Source organism: Pelophylax lessonae (genome assembly GCF_965119305.1).
Source record: "Pelophylax lessonae genome assembly, chromosome: 8".
Taxonomy (NCBI): domain Eukaryota; kingdom Metazoa; phylum Chordata; class Amphibia; order Anura; family Ranidae; genus Pelophylax; species Pelophylax lessonae.
This window is the reverse complement of record NC_138775.1, coordinates 297,440,752-297,455,751: the sequence shown is the minus strand read 5'-3', so window position 1 is coordinate 297,455,751 and position 15,000 is coordinate 297,440,752. Positions and strand designations below refer to the sequence as shown.

The window sequence follows — 15,000 nt, the reverse complement described above, 5'->3', positions numbered from 1 at the left end:
ACCACCCAGCCCACCACACGCACACCCCCCCCCTCCCCCCCAGCCCAGCCCACCACACACACACCCCCCAGCCCACCACACATCCCCTTTTCCTTTTTTTTTTTTTTCTTCTTTTCCTGCCTTGATATGCTCATGGGAACTTTTGGCTACCTACCTTGGAGTGTTGCTCCTCCTTTTTTCAACATGTATCCTACCAATGCTGTTGTGGGTCGCCTAATTGTACACTATTCACCTACGTTGGTATGTATATAGTTACATAGGTTGAAGAAAAGATGCAAACAATTCAGCCAAGCTGAAGGGGATGACCGGCGTGCTGCTCTCCTCAGGCAGGGAACTCCAACATGGGTACATAAAAGGAGGCGCAAACGCCTAGTACATTACCCATGGTCACCATATAAAATATTTTAATAAAATGCCAAATGCATACTCAGACAAGAATGATAAAATTTGCATAACAAGAATCCACCACACATGGAATGGAACAGTGCTCTGATGAAGGGAGTTTGACTCCCGAAACGCGTTAGCAGTCCTATCCACAAGGACATGTTCCATACCAAGCTCAAAATTCTTTTTCGATATAAACTCTTTGACAGCAGGTTCTCTTTAACCGCTTGCCAACCGCCCCATGCAAATATACTGCGGCAGGGCAGCTCGGCTGCGCAAAATCACGTAGATCTACATGACTTTTCGCACGCGCTCTCGGCGGCACGCGCCCCTTGAGCCGCACTCCCACTGTGTTTAGACACAGCGGGCTGCCGGAGGAGCTGCAACGATTCTCTGACGATCGCGGGTGGCCGGCGGCAAACTGATAGGAGAGCCGCCTGCTTATGTAAACAAAGCAGACGAGTCTTCTGTCACACAGGCAGGGAGAGATCAGAAGTTTCAGCTAAGCTAAAACCCCTGAGATCTGTGTGCCTGTCACAGAACCCCTCCCCCACAGTCAGTAACTACAGTTAGGCATTCATTAACCCCTTTGATCACCCCCAGTGGTAACCCCTTCCCTGCCAGTGTCATTTATACAGTAACAGTGCATAAAATTTAGCACTGATTACTGTAGTAATTTCACTGGTCCCCAAAAAATTTCAAAAATGTCAGGGGTCCAATCTGTCCGCCGCAATGTCGCAGTCCCGCTAAAAATCGCAGATCGCTGCCACTACAAATAAAAAAAAAATAGTAAAATAAAGTCCAAAAATCTATCCCGTAGTTTGTAAACGCTATACTTAACTTTTGAGCAAACCAATTAAAATGCGCTTTTTTGGGGATTTTTATTTTTGTAGCAGAATACTAATTGACCTAAACTGATAAAAAAAAAATTATATTTTTAGAATTCTTTTATTGGGAATGTTATATAGCAGAAAGTTAAAATATTGTGTTTTATTTTTTTTTTAAATTGTCAAGAGCGACAATTCTAAAAAAAAAAAAAAAAAAAAAAAAAAAAAAAAAAATGTAACTTTCTGCTATAAAACATTCCCAATAAAAGAATTCTAAAAATCAATTTTTTTTTTTTTTTAATCAGTTTAGGTCAATTAGTATTCTGCTGCAAAAAAAAAAAATTCCCAAAAAGCGTATTTTAACCACTTAAGCCCCGGAGGATTTTCCTGCTAAACGACCAGGGGGTATTTTGCGATTCGGCACTGCGTGACTTTAACGGACAATTGCGCGGTCGTGCGACGCTGTACCTAAACGAATTTGACGTCCTTTTTTTCCCACAAACAGAGCTTTCTTTTGGTCGTATTTGATCACCTGTGCGATTTTTACTTTTTGCGCTAAAAAACAAAAAAAGAGCGTACATTTTGCAAAAATAACAATATTTTTCATATTTTTATATGAAATTCCCCCCAAAAAAAATGTAAAAATCAAAATTTTTTTAAATTTTCAGCCAATTTGTTTTATGCTACATAGGTTTGGTAAAAAATAATCGCAAAAAGCGTATTTTGATTGGTTTGCGCAAAAGTTATCGCGTTTACTAACAAAGGGAAAGATTTTTGTCATTTTTGTTTTTTTTTTTTAACGTGTAATGGTGGCGATCTGCGATTTTTTTTTTTTTGTGGTACTGCGACATTGGGGCGGACAAATCGGACCCTTGACTGACATTTTTGACACTTTTGGGGTTACCAGTGACATTTCTACAGTAATCAGTGCTATATATATGCACTGTTACTGTAAAAATACACTGGTAGTGAAGGGGTTAACTTTATTTGGGAGGGAGGGGCTGTGTGTCCCTAGGGGCGTGCTTTCTACTGTGATTGGCTGTGGCTTGAGCTGTAAGGACACTGATCAACGGATCTACATAGTAGATCCGTGTGATCAGTGTCTTTACACAGAGGAGAATGACAGGTGGTTTGTTTACACAAGCTGCCTGACATTCTCCCTCTCCCCCGCCGATCGCCGAGTGACCGGCGGACATCGGGTCCGCTGGTCACACGCGCGGGGGGGTCCGTGGCCGCGCGGGAGCGCGCCTCCGCGGGCGCGCGCTCGCTCCCCAGAGCCTCACAGGCGAGCGACGTAGACCTACGTCACTCTGCCTGTGAGGGGCTGACTGCCGCAGTAAATATACTGTGAGCAGTCGGCAAGCGGTTAATTGGTTTGCTCAAAAGTTAGGCATAGCGTTTACAAACTACGGGATAGATTTTCGGACTTTATTTTATTATTTTTTTTTATTATTTTATTAGTAATGGTGGTGATTTACAATTTTTACTTTCTGCTATAAAACAAAAAAAAATGTAAAAATCTAAATTTTTCATAATTTTAGGCCAATTTGTATTCTGCTACATATTTTTAGTAAAACAAATCCCATTAAGTGATTGATTGGTTTGCGCTAAAGTTATCGCGTTTACAAACTAGGGGAAAGATTTGTCATTTTTATTTTACTAATAATGGCAGCCATCTGAGATTTTTAGCGGGACTGCGACATTGCGGCGGACAGATCGGACCTCTAACTGATGCTTTTGGGGGGGGGAACCAGTGACATTACTACAGTAATCGGTGCTAAAAATATGCACTCTTACTGTACCAATGACACTGACAGGGAAGGGGTTAACACCAGGGGCAATCAAAGGGTTAAACATTGTCCCTAGGGGGTGCTTTCTGTCCGGGGGATGGGCTTGCTGGATAAACGCAGAGACCTGTGATCTTAAATAAGAGGATACCTGTGTTCATAACTGACAGAACAGCGGTCTGCCGTGTTTACGCCCGTTCTCCACGGGGAGCGATCCTGGGTGCCCGGCGGCAATCGCGGACGCCAGACCCGCTGATTAGCTTCCCTTGTGGCGAATGGGCACACGTGCGTGGTTGCGGTCCCGTGAAACGACGTACAGTTTTGCAGGACAGAGCCAACCTGCCGCAGTAAAACTATGGCGGATGGTCGGCAAGTGGTTTAAACTGTCAGTGGGTTTCTAACAGATGAGGGTAATAAACCAATGTGCTAATCAATAGGAGAGTAAATAAATGATATAGAGAACTGTGCAATGAAGCTAAAAAGCAGCCAATTTTTGCAGTGTCACCACTTGCAATATAAATGTAAAAAAAAAAAAAAAATGTGTGTGTATATAATATAAATATAATATAATAAATATAATATAATAATAAATATAATATAATAATAAATATAATAATAAATATAATAGAATATAATATAATAATAAATATAATATAATAATAAATATTATATAATATTATAAATTTCATATAATATAATCTAATAAATATAATATAATAATAAATATAATATAATATAAATATAATAATAAATATAATTAAATATAAATATAATGGCAATAATTCTAATAGATGCTCCTTGTTTTTACGTTTTAGGTGACGGCGAAGACCATGGCTCAGCATGAAGAGCTGATGAAGAAAACGGAAACAATGAACGTTATAATAGGAACAAACAAAATGTTAAGGGAAGATAAAGAAAAGATGGAACAAAATCTTCAGCAACTTCAAGCTAAGGTGGGCAATCGGCCTCAGTTTCAGTATTCTGGGATAATTGATCAAACTTTCGTATCCATTAGAATCCGGCCCAGCAGAGCACTGAAAGAATCCTCTCATTCTTTAGTCTACTGTTAAAATGTTCATGACCACATGCATAGGATAATGTCAGCAAGATATAGTATTAGGATTTGAATCCCTTCCCTCCAGCTGTACACACATGTGACAGCACGGAAATGGACCTTGTTCCTCTTACAGACACAGAGCCTGGCTCGGGAGCGAGCCCGTACAAGTGCCCCTATAGCAGTGATGGCAAACCTTGGCACCCCAGATGGTTTGGAACTACATTTCCCATGATGCTCATGCACTCTGCAGTGTAGTTGAGCATCATGGGAAATGTAGTTCCAAAACATCTGGGGTGCCAAGTTTCACCATCACTGCCCTATAGCAAGCGGCTTTCTATGGGAGCACTTGGCAGAGGGAAGGAACCAGAAGTGCCGGCGGGGGACCCGAGAAGAAGAGAATCGGGGCTGCTCGGTGCAAAACCATTACAGAGCAGGAAAGCATAACATGTTTATTATTTTTATTACTAAAATGTTATTTTACTATTTTACAATTTTTTTTTTATTTATATGACCTTTCTGGTTTTTGTGTATTTTCTTTGTGAAAGGCTGCTGTGCTACTTCCTGTATTTTGAATTTAATTTTCAGATACGAAAGCTGGAATCCAATATATTGCCATTGCAAGAGTCCAACTCTGAGCTAAGTGAGAAGAGCGGCATGCTTCAAGCGGAAAAGAAGTTGCTTGAGGAAGATGTGAAGCGTTGGAAGGCCCGAACACAGGTATTGGGTTGGCAGGTTCTCCTAAGACGGGGCTTAATATTTAAAGTCCTGAGCTACTAGCTAAGCCTTAAGAATTACTCGCCACCAGTTGCCCCACCCCTGCCCTGATTCCAACCCCACACCATTCCACCCCTGCCCTGATTCCCGCCCCTGCCCTGCCCTGATTCCCGCCCCTGCCCTGCCCTGATTCCCGCCCCTGCCCTGCCCTGATTCCCGCCCCTGCCCTGATTCCCGCCCCTGCCCTGATTCCCGCCCCTGCCCTGCCCTGATTCCCGCCCCTGCCCTGCCCTGATTCCCGCCCCTGCCCTGCCCTGATTCCCCTGCCCCAGCCCTAAGACCTGGTTCACACCTATGCGTTTTTTGGGAACATCAATGGAGCCTGTACATTGGAGGGATTGCAGGTGCAATGCTTTGCAACCTTTATTATAAAAAGTAAAAGGACGGCGATTGTAAGTTCAGTCCTGTCAGATTTAATGAAACCATTTAGATCTTATAGGGGATAAATCTGAAGCAATTTCTAATTTAACACAAAAGAACAGGAATGTATCCTATCATAATGTTGGACGTTTTAGGCACCCACATGAGACAAGCCCAATTATATATAAAAATAGACAAAATCTTTGCAATACATAGTGAAGAAGACTCTCCTCAGCATTATAGAAGACAAATCTGACGCGATTTCTAATGTAAATTTCTTATTGGAGTTTTTTCTGTCCATTGTCAGCACTTATTAAACCAGCAGAAAGATACGGATGCCGAGGAGCACAAGAAGCTGCTTTCTGAAAGAGACGTGAATGTGAAGAGAATTCAGCAGCTCACTGAGGAAGTTGGGAAATTGAAAACCGAGACTGCGAGGTAAGTGGGGGGGTTTTAAGATTTTAGGTCATCTTTGACCGAACAAATCTTTTATTGATGGATGTTCCTTTATATCATAAATTTTTATTGAAAAAAATAGACATACAAAGTTTTCCACAGAATTAGAAACCAATCTAAAAACCAAAACGATATAAGTTGGCATATTGAAGTTTCAGGGCCTTGAAAAAGTATTCACACCCCTTGAAATTTCCCACATTTTGTCACGTTGCAACCAAAAATTGTAAATGTATGTGATAGACCGACACAAAGTGGCACTTAATTGTGAAGTGGAAGGAAAATGATACAAATCTGTGAAAAGTGTGGGGGGCTTTTGTATTCACCCCCCTTAAGGCCCCTTTCACACGGGCGATCCGATCTGCCTGTTAGTTTTTCAGGTGGACCTGATCGGATGCTCAATGCATCCCTATGGGGCTGCAGGTGTCAGCGGAGACATCTCCACTGACACCACACTTCTATCCGATTCCGATCCTGTCCGTGAAATCCGGATGAATGGAAATCCTATTTTCCATCCGTCTGGGGGATCGGATGAGAACGGACAGACGGTCCATTCTCATCCGATTTCCCCATGGAGGACAGCGGGGATCTGACAGCTCCGTCTCTGCACACAGAGCGGAGACAGAGCTGTTATCCGCCTGCTCAGTGGCGATCAGCGGATCGACCCCCAGCTGAGCAGAACAGGCTCCGTCAGGTGGGGCGCCCGTGTGAAAGAGCCCTTAAGCCCCTTTCACACAGGCGGACCGTTCATATCCGCCTGTCCATTTTTTTGGCAGATCTGAACAGATGCCCCATGCATCTCTATGGGGCAATCGGATGTCAGCGGAGACATGTCCACTGACATCCGATCTGTCAAATCTGGACAGATGGAAACCCTATTTTCCATCCGTCCATCGGATCGGATGGGATTGGATGAGAACGGACAGACGGGTTCCCTTCCGATTCCCCCATAGAGAACAGCGGGACCTGACAGCTGTGTAAATAGAGTCCACCTGTGTGTAATTTAATCTCAGTATACGAGGGGAGGCCAATAAGTTTTTACCCTCACCAAGATGTGCTAGGGACCTGAAATTTGGTCCACTGACTCTTCTTTCGCTACATATTCCCTACCAATGGTTACATATTTCTCGCATTTGTGGAACAGACTTGTGAAAACTAACACCGCACATCACCCTAAACACACCATCCCCACCGTGAAACATGTTGGTGGTGGCAGCAGCATCATGGTGTGGGGATGCTTTTCTTCAGCGGGGACAAGGAAGCTGGTCAGGGTTGATGGGAAGATGGATGGAGCCAAATACAGGGCAATCTTAGAAGAAAACCTGTTCGAGTCTGCAAAAGACTTGAGATTGGGGAGGAGGATCACCTTCCAGCAGGACAACGACCCGAAACATCCAGCCAGAGCTACAATGGAATGGTTTACATCAAAGCATATTCATGTGTTGGAATGGCCCGATCACAGTCCAGACCTAAATCCCATTGAGAATCTGTGACAAGACTTGAAAATTGCTGTTCAGACGCTCTCCATCCAATCTGACAGATTTTGCAAAGAATGATCTTGCATATGAAATCCTGTACTCTCCTCTGCTCATGGGCCCATAGTGCAAATACTATTTTAGGATTTTGTTCCCCCCATTCTTATTTATGTTGACTATATTTTTGATAGGTTGAACGCATCGCTAAATTCAAGTCAGAGTCAGTGTCAGAGCGCAAGAGAAGAACTGAGCAAACTGAAAAGCGAGAAGGAAAATCTCCAGAAAGAACTTGATCTTAAAGTCACAGATATCCAAGAAAAGATTAAAACCATCACACAGGTCAAAAAGATTGGAAGAAGATACAAGACTCAGTATGAGGAGCTTAAAGTCCAGCATGATAAGGTAACAGTCTGTAAAGATTGTAATCACGGTGTTTAGCTTTGTTCCTAGACTTAATGTTCTTCCCGGAAGCATACCTGGTAATATAAGATCCAGTTCGCTCCCGAGCCATGCTCTGTGTGTCCATTCACACACACAGCGCGGCTTGGCCTTTACTGATGCTTTCTCTTCATTGGCTCACTGGCTGTGATTGACAGCAGCAGTAGCCAATGGCTCCTGCTGCAGTGTGAGCCAATGAGGAGAAAGCCGCTGCTCTCTTCATTGGCTCACTGGCTGTGATTGACAACAGCTGAAACCAATGGCTCCTGCTGCTGTGTGAGCCAATGAGGAGAGAGTGACGCTGCTCTCGTGCGCGTCGCTGGATTAAGACCGGACTCGGATAAATATAAAAGGGGGCTGAGGGGGGAGCTGCACCCAAGCGTTTTTTTACCTACATGCATAAATGCATGACAGTGTTAAAAAAAAACCTTGAGCCTTTAGAACCAGTTTAACAATTTGCCGACTGCCTGCTGCATATTTACCATGGCAGGTCGGCTTCAGTACGCAACATTACGTACCTGTACGTCATTTTGAGCAATAGGCACTGGGTGGCGCGATTGCGCGCTGATTGGGCACAGGGAATGCCAATCAGGTCGGCCACAATGTCGCAGTCCCGCTAAAAATGTATGTTCCGCCAGCATTACTAGTAAAATTTAAAAAAAATATATAATGCCATAAAAATATCCCCTAGTTTAGAGACGCTATAACGTTTTCGGAAATCGGTCAATATACACTTATTGGGATTTTTTTTTTAACAAAAATATGTAGCAGAATGCATATTGGCCTAAATTTATGAAGAAATTCGATTTTTTTTTTTTTTTTATTGGATGTGTTTTATAGCAGAAAGTAAAAAATTTGTTGCGCCTTTTTTTTGTTTTTTTGTTTACAGTACAAAAAAAAAACCCAGCAGAGGGGAATCAAATACCATCAAAAGAAAGCGCTATTTGTAGGGGGGGAAAAAAGACAACAATTGTATTTGTGTACAGCGTCGCACGACCGCGCAATTGTCAGTTAAAGTAACGCAGTGCCGTATCACAAAAAAATGGCCTGACCATTAAGGGGGCAAATCTTCTGGGGCTGTGTGATTTTTTTTTTTTTTGCAATATAAAGCAAAAAAAAAAAAAAAAAAGCAACAAATTGGAAAAACAATGTGTTTTTTTTTTTTTTTCTTTCTTTCTGCTATAAAACACCGCCAATTAAAAAATCAAAACTTTCATTTTAGGCAAATTTGTATTCTGCAACATATTTTTGGTAAAAAAAAAAAAAAAATCCCAATAAGTGTATATTGATAGGTTTGCGCAAAACTTATCGCGTCTACAAACTTGGATATATTTATGGAATTTTTATTCATATTTATTTATTTTTTTTTTACTGGTAATGGCGGTAATCAGCGATTTGTAGCGGGACTGCGACATTGCGGCGGACAGATCAGACCCCTAACTGATTTTTTTTACACTTTTGGGGGGACCAGTGACATTTTTACATGGTAATCAGTGCTAAAAATATGCACTGTTACTGTAATGACACTGGCATGTAAGGGGTTAACACCAGGGGGCGACCAAAGGGTTAGGTGTGTCCCTACGGGGGAGCTTTCGAACTGTGTGGGGGTCATAAACATGAACATAGGGATCTGTGTTCCTAAATAGCAGGAACACGGGATCACTGTGTTCATCTCTGACAGAATGGCGTTCTGCCTTTTTTACATAGTTCTGTCTCTATGGGGAGCGATCGAATCTGCCGGACACGCCGATTGGCTCCCCCTCTGAAGCCCCCCCAGCTATTACACATAGATATATGTGAACTAAATATCCCTTTTTTTTTCCGTTAAATTGTTTTTTTTGAGTTTTGAAAGTAGTACAAACAAGTAACAAGGTAACAAAACTGATAAACAAGGATATTTGAATGGGAGTCGACAGTACAGGTACACGTAATACAATGAATAAGGACAAATGAGGATGAATAAACATTGCCATCTTGTGTCAGAAAAGAATAGTACATGCTAGTTTTATCACATAGTAAACAACATAATGTTGCAATCGATGCCATCTAGCGGTCGAGATGTGTATTACAATTAGGCATAGATGTTTGGAAAGAGGTACCGAGTCATGGTGAAGTGGGTGTCGTACCAAAGTGACCACTGTTGCAATTTAATTTTTTCTTTCTGATGCAAGACGTGATTAGGCGTCATAAGGAGCTCATATGTGTAGTGAGTTTGGGTGACTTCAATTATGTCTAGCAGGGAAGGGATTCTGCTACTTCTCCATTTCCTTGTTATAGAGATTTTAGTTGCGAGAATATATCCTTTTTTTTTTAATTGCATAGTTTGCTGGAAAGGGTGTAGCAATGGGCAGAGGGTCCATCCAGAAGGCCCACTGGCTATTAGAAGAAGTGGCGTACAGGTACGTCGTTTCACGCAATAGTGCCAACCTGCCGCAGTAAAACTATGGCGGCTGGTCGGCATGTGATTAAAGAGCTGGAAAGGGGTTAATATTAGAGCAAGATGAGGGTAAGAAGAAGAGGATTTAATTTTAACTATACAAATATAGGGGAGATTTACTAAAGCTGGATCACCCAGAATCTGGTGCAGCTCTGCATAGAAACCAATCCGCTTCTAACTTCAGCTGCTTCAATTAATTCTGGAAGCTGATTGGTTTCTATGCAGAGCTGCACCAGATTCTGTGTACTCCACCTTTTGTAAATCTCCCCCATCGTGTTTTCTTTTTTTTTTTTTTCTGCTTTTAGTTGGTTGCGGAGACCTCCACAGCTCAAGCAGCGCAGTCTGAAGAGCAGGCTTCCCAGAAGGAGATTCAGGAGCTGAAGGATTCTCGGGCGAAGTCTGAAACAAAGATCTCAACACTGGAGAGCCAGCTGGAGACCTTACAGAAGGTTAGTGCCTCGATGTTAGTACTGCAAATAATCACTAACTTCACCTGTTCACACGCCGGAACAATATTTCAAATACACAGTTTTATACCGTCACTGATCAATTATTAGGAACCTTACCCACTATTAGTATCGTTTTCCTGATCAATTATTAGGAACCTCGCCCACTATTAGTATCGTTTTCCTGATCAATTATTAGGAACCTCACCCACTATTAGTATAATTTTCCTGATCAATTAATAGGAACCTCACCCACTATTAGTATAATTTTCCTGATCAATTATTAGGAACCTCACCCACTATTAGTACAGTTTTCCAGATCAATTATTAGGAACCTCACCCACTATTAGTACAGTTTTCCAGATCAATTATTAGGAACCTCACCCACTATTAGTATAATTTTCCTGATCAATTAATAGGAACCTCACCCACTATTAGTATAATTTTCCTGATCAATTATTAGGAACCTCACCCACTATTAGTACAGTTTTCCAGATCAATTATTAGGAACCTCACCCACTATTAGTATCGTTTTCCTGATCAATTATTAGGAACCTCACCCACTATTAGTAACGTTTTCCTGATCAATTATTAGGAACCTCACCCACTATTGGTATCATTTTCATGATCATTTGCTTTTTGAACATTTATTGGCCTGGGATTTGTTGGTCCCTCCAGTCATCTAATAAAATGCACTTTGTATGGGACTTCACCACCTCCCCCCACCCACTGTATAGTCCAATGACAGCGGGAGGAATCCCATCTTATTCTGGGATGACCCCCCCCATTCTCACAGCTCTTGTGTGCCCATGGGGGGGGCACTGCGATCGTAGGCATGCTGTGTTCATAGAACATGGCACAACCCCAATCTCCAATGACTCGGCTCTTTACCCATGTGATCAACTGTGTCCAATCACAACCGATCACATGTAAACACGTACAGTATCTGACTAAAGTAAGTACACCCCTCACATTTCTGTAAATATTTTATTCTATCTTTTCATGTGACAACACTGAAGAAATGAGACTTTGCTACAATGTAAAGTAGTGAGTGTACAGCTTGTATAACAGTGTAAATTTACTGTCCCCTCAAAATAACTCAACACACAGCCATTAATGTCTAAACCGCTGGCAACAAAAGTCAGTACACCCCTAAGTGACAATGTCCAAATTGGGCCCAAAGTGTGAATATTTTGTGTGGCCACCATTATTTTCCAGCACTGCCTTAACCCTCTTGGGCATGGAGTTCCCCAGAGCTTCACAGGTTGTCACTGGAGTTCTCTTCCCCTCCTCCATGATGACATCACAGAGCTGGTGGATGTTAGAGACCTTGTGCTCCTCCACCTTCTGTTTGAGGATCCCCACAGATGCTCAATAGGGTTTAGGTCTGGAGACATGCTTGGCCAGTCCATCACCTTTACCCTCAGCTTCTTTAGCAAGGCAGTGGTCATCTTGGAGGTGTTTGGGGTCGTTATCATGTTGGAATACTGCCCTGCGGCATATTGGTAGCTCATTTAAAAAAATAAAAAATTAATAATGTTACTAGCTCATTAAAAAAAAATAAAAAAATAGCTTGTTTAAAAAAAATAATAATAAAAGAAAATATTGGTAGCTCATTTAAAAAAAATAAAATGTTGGTAGTTCATATAAAAAAAAAAATATATATTTTCTTTTATATATATATATATGTATAGCAAATGGTACCAATAATATACTAATCTGTTTTTTGAAGACTGTGGAAGATAAAGAGAATGAAGTGAAAGCTCTGCAGGAACAGATCACACAACTTCAGTCAGAGGTGTCCAAAGTTCATAAGGACCTCCAGGAGAAGAGCACTCAGGAAGAGACTCTGCGCCAGCAAATCAATGAGAAGGAGGAGAAAACCAAGAAGACTCTGTATGCAGCAAAGCAGAGACTTGCACAGCTCAATAGTAAGATTCCCCCATTTTTATTTCTTTGTTTTTTGTGTTGTGAGAGACACTGCAGTCTGCTTTGTCTCCAGAAAATAAATCGTCCAGCTCAATTTATCAATAAATCCACAGTGGTTCATGTATAGGTGATTATTGGATACTTGTCCCCAGGCTATAGGCAAAAAATGTCTTCTGCAGCATGAACACCAGAGTAGATTTATTTTTTTTCCCTCTCTTACAAGCCCACAGAATACCTGGTCATCCCGCCAATCCAGTTTCTAATATGTCCCTTCTGGCACTGGAGTGACTGAGTTTTCTCTTGGCACGCAGTGTTATACTCATCTCCTGGAACTACAGAGCAACGTGGTTAAAGGAGTTGTGAAGTCAGGAAGGTTTTTCATTCTATGCATGAAGATAAAAAAACCCTTCAGTGTGAAGCAGCATTCCCTAATACTTACCTGAGCCCCGTCTCTGTCCAGCGATGTCCATAAGCCCCTTTATAATATATTGCCGCACTAGAAATGCCCAAAGAGACCTCTACATTCAAACATACATACCACAGCTGTATTCTAAATTAAATTGTCAGAAAAAATGTTAACGTGTCAAAATTTTTTTAACCACTTTCAGACCGGAGGATTTGGCTGCTCAATGACCAGGCCATATTTTGCAATATTTTCCCTTCCTTCCTTCCTTCCTTCCTTCCTCCCTCCCTCCCCTCCCTCCCTCCCTCCCTTCCTCCCTTCCTCCCTCCTTCCTTCCTCCTTCCCACCCTCCCTCCCCCTCCCTTTCTTCCCTCCCTCCCTTTCTTCCCTCCCTCCCTTTCTTCCCTCCCTCCCTTTCTTCCCTCCCTCCCTTTCTTCCCTCCCTCCCTTTCTTCCCTCCCTCCCTTTCTTCCCTCCCTCCCTTTCTTCCCTCCCTCCCTTTCTTCCCTACCTCCCTTTCTTCCCTCCCTCCCTTTCTTCCCTCCCTCCCTTTCTTCCCTCCCTCCCTTTCTTCCCTCCCTCCCTTTCTTCCCTCCCTCCCTTTCTTCCCTCCCTCCCTTTCTTCCCTCCCTCCCTTTCTTCCTTCCTTCCTTCCTTCCTTCCTCCCTCCCTTTCTTCATCCCTCCCCTCCCTTTCTTCCCTTCCTCCCTTTCTTCATCCCTCCCCTCCCTTTCTTCGCTCCCTCCCTTTCTTCGCTCCCTCCCTTTCTTCGCTCCCTCCCTTTCTTCGCTCCCTCCCTTTCTTCGCTCCCTCCCTTTCTTCCTTCCTTCCCTTCCTCCCTTTCTATCTCCCTTCCTCCCTTCTATCTTCCTTCCCTCCCTTTCTATCTTCCTTCCCTCCCTTTCTATCTTCCTTCCTTCCCTCCCTTTCTTCCTTCCTTCCCTCCTTTCTTTCCTTCCTTCCCTCCCTTTCTATCTTTCCTTCTTCCCTCGTCCTTTCTTCATCCCTCCCTTTCTTCCCTCCCTCCCTCCCTCCCTTCCTTTCTTCCTTCCCTCCCTTCCTTCCTTCTTCTCTCCTTCCTTCCTTCCCTTCCCTTCCCTTCCTTCCCTCTTCCCTTTCTTCCTTCCTTCCTTCCTTCCTTCCTTCCTTCCTTCCTTCCTTCCTTCCTTCCTTCCTTCCCTCCTTTCTTCCTTCCTTCCCTCCTCCCTTTCTTCTTCCTTCCCTCCCCCCTTTCTTTCTTCCTTCCTTCCTCCCTTTCTTTCTTCCTTTCTTCCTTCCTTCCTTCCCTCCCTCCCTTTCTTTCTTCCTTCCTTCCCTCCTTTCTTCTTCCTTCCTTTCCTCCTTTCTTCCTTCCTCCTTTCTTTCTTCCTTCCTTTCCTCCCTTTCTTCCTCCCTTTCTTCCTTCCCTCCCTTTCTTTCTTCCTTCCTTCCTTCCCTTTCTTCTTTCTTCCTCCCTCCCTTTCTTCCTTCCTTCCTTCCTTCCTTCCTTCCTTCCTTCCCTTCCCTTCCTTCCTTCCTCCCTCCCTTTCTTCCTTCCTTCCCTCCCTCCTTTCTTTCTTCTTCCTCCCTCCCTTTCTTTCTCCTTCCTTCCCTCCCTTTCTTTCTTCCTTCCTTCCTTTCCTTCCCTTCCTTCCTTCCTTCCCTCCCTTTCTTCCTTCCTTCCTTCCCTCCCTCCCTTTCTTCCTCCCTTTCTTCCTTCCTCCCTTTCTTCCTTCCTTCCCTCCTTTCTTCCTTCCTTCCCTCCTTTCTTCCTTCCCTCCCTTTCTTTCTTCCTTCCCTCCCTTTCTTTCTTCCTTCCTTTCCTCCCTTTCTTCCTTCCTTCCCTCCCTTTCTTCCTTCCTTCCCTCCCTCCCTTTCTTCTTCCTTCCCTCCCTCCCTTTCTTTCTTCCTTCCTTCCCTCCCTTTCTTTCTTCCTTCTTCCTTCCTTCCCTCCTTCCTTCCTCCCTTTCTTCCTTCCTTCCTTCCTTCCCTCCCTTTCTTCCTCCCTTTCTTCCTTCCCTCCTTTCTTCCTTCCTTCCCTCCTTTCTTCCTTCCTTCCCTCCCTTTCTTCCTTCCTTCCCTCCCTTTCTTTCTTCCTTCCTTTCCTCCCTTTCTTCCTCCCTTTCTTCCTTCCCTCCCTTCTTCTTTCTTCCTTCCTTCCTTCCTTCCTTTCTTTTCTTTCTTTCTTTCTTTCTTTCTTTCTTTCTTTTCTTTCTTTCTTTCTTTCTTTCTTTCTTTCTTTCTCTTTCTT

The 15,000-nt window shown here is 43.1% G+C and overlaps 1 protein-coding gene and 1 pseudogene across 2 annotated transcripts in view; one reads left to right on the top strand and one right to left on the bottom strand.

The window, feature by feature from the left end:
- TPR (translocated promoter region, nuclear basket protein) overlaps positions 1 to 15,000 on the top strand; it is a 240,379-nt gene that overhangs the window by 154,865 nt on the left and 70,514 nt on the right. Inside the window, exons 50-55 of the mRNA XM_082266381.1 lie at positions 3,814 to 3,951; positions 4,641 to 4,772; positions 5,497 to 5,627; positions 7,309 to 7,519; positions 10,298 to 10,441; positions 12,171 to 12,369. Coding sequence (XP_082122507.1) covers positions 3,814 to 3,951; positions 4,641 to 4,772; positions 5,497 to 5,627; positions 7,309 to 7,519; positions 10,298 to 10,441; positions 12,171 to 12,369 — 955 coding nt within the window. The remainder of the gene's footprint in view (positions 1 to 3,813; positions 3,952 to 4,640; positions 4,773 to 5,496; positions 5,628 to 7,308; positions 7,520 to 10,297; positions 10,442 to 12,170; positions 12,370 to 15,000) is intronic.
- LOC309561678 lies at positions 14,242 to 14,809 on the bottom strand (annotated as a pseudogene). The gene has a single exon. The product of its transcript is annotated as an uncharacterized misc_RNA (transcript).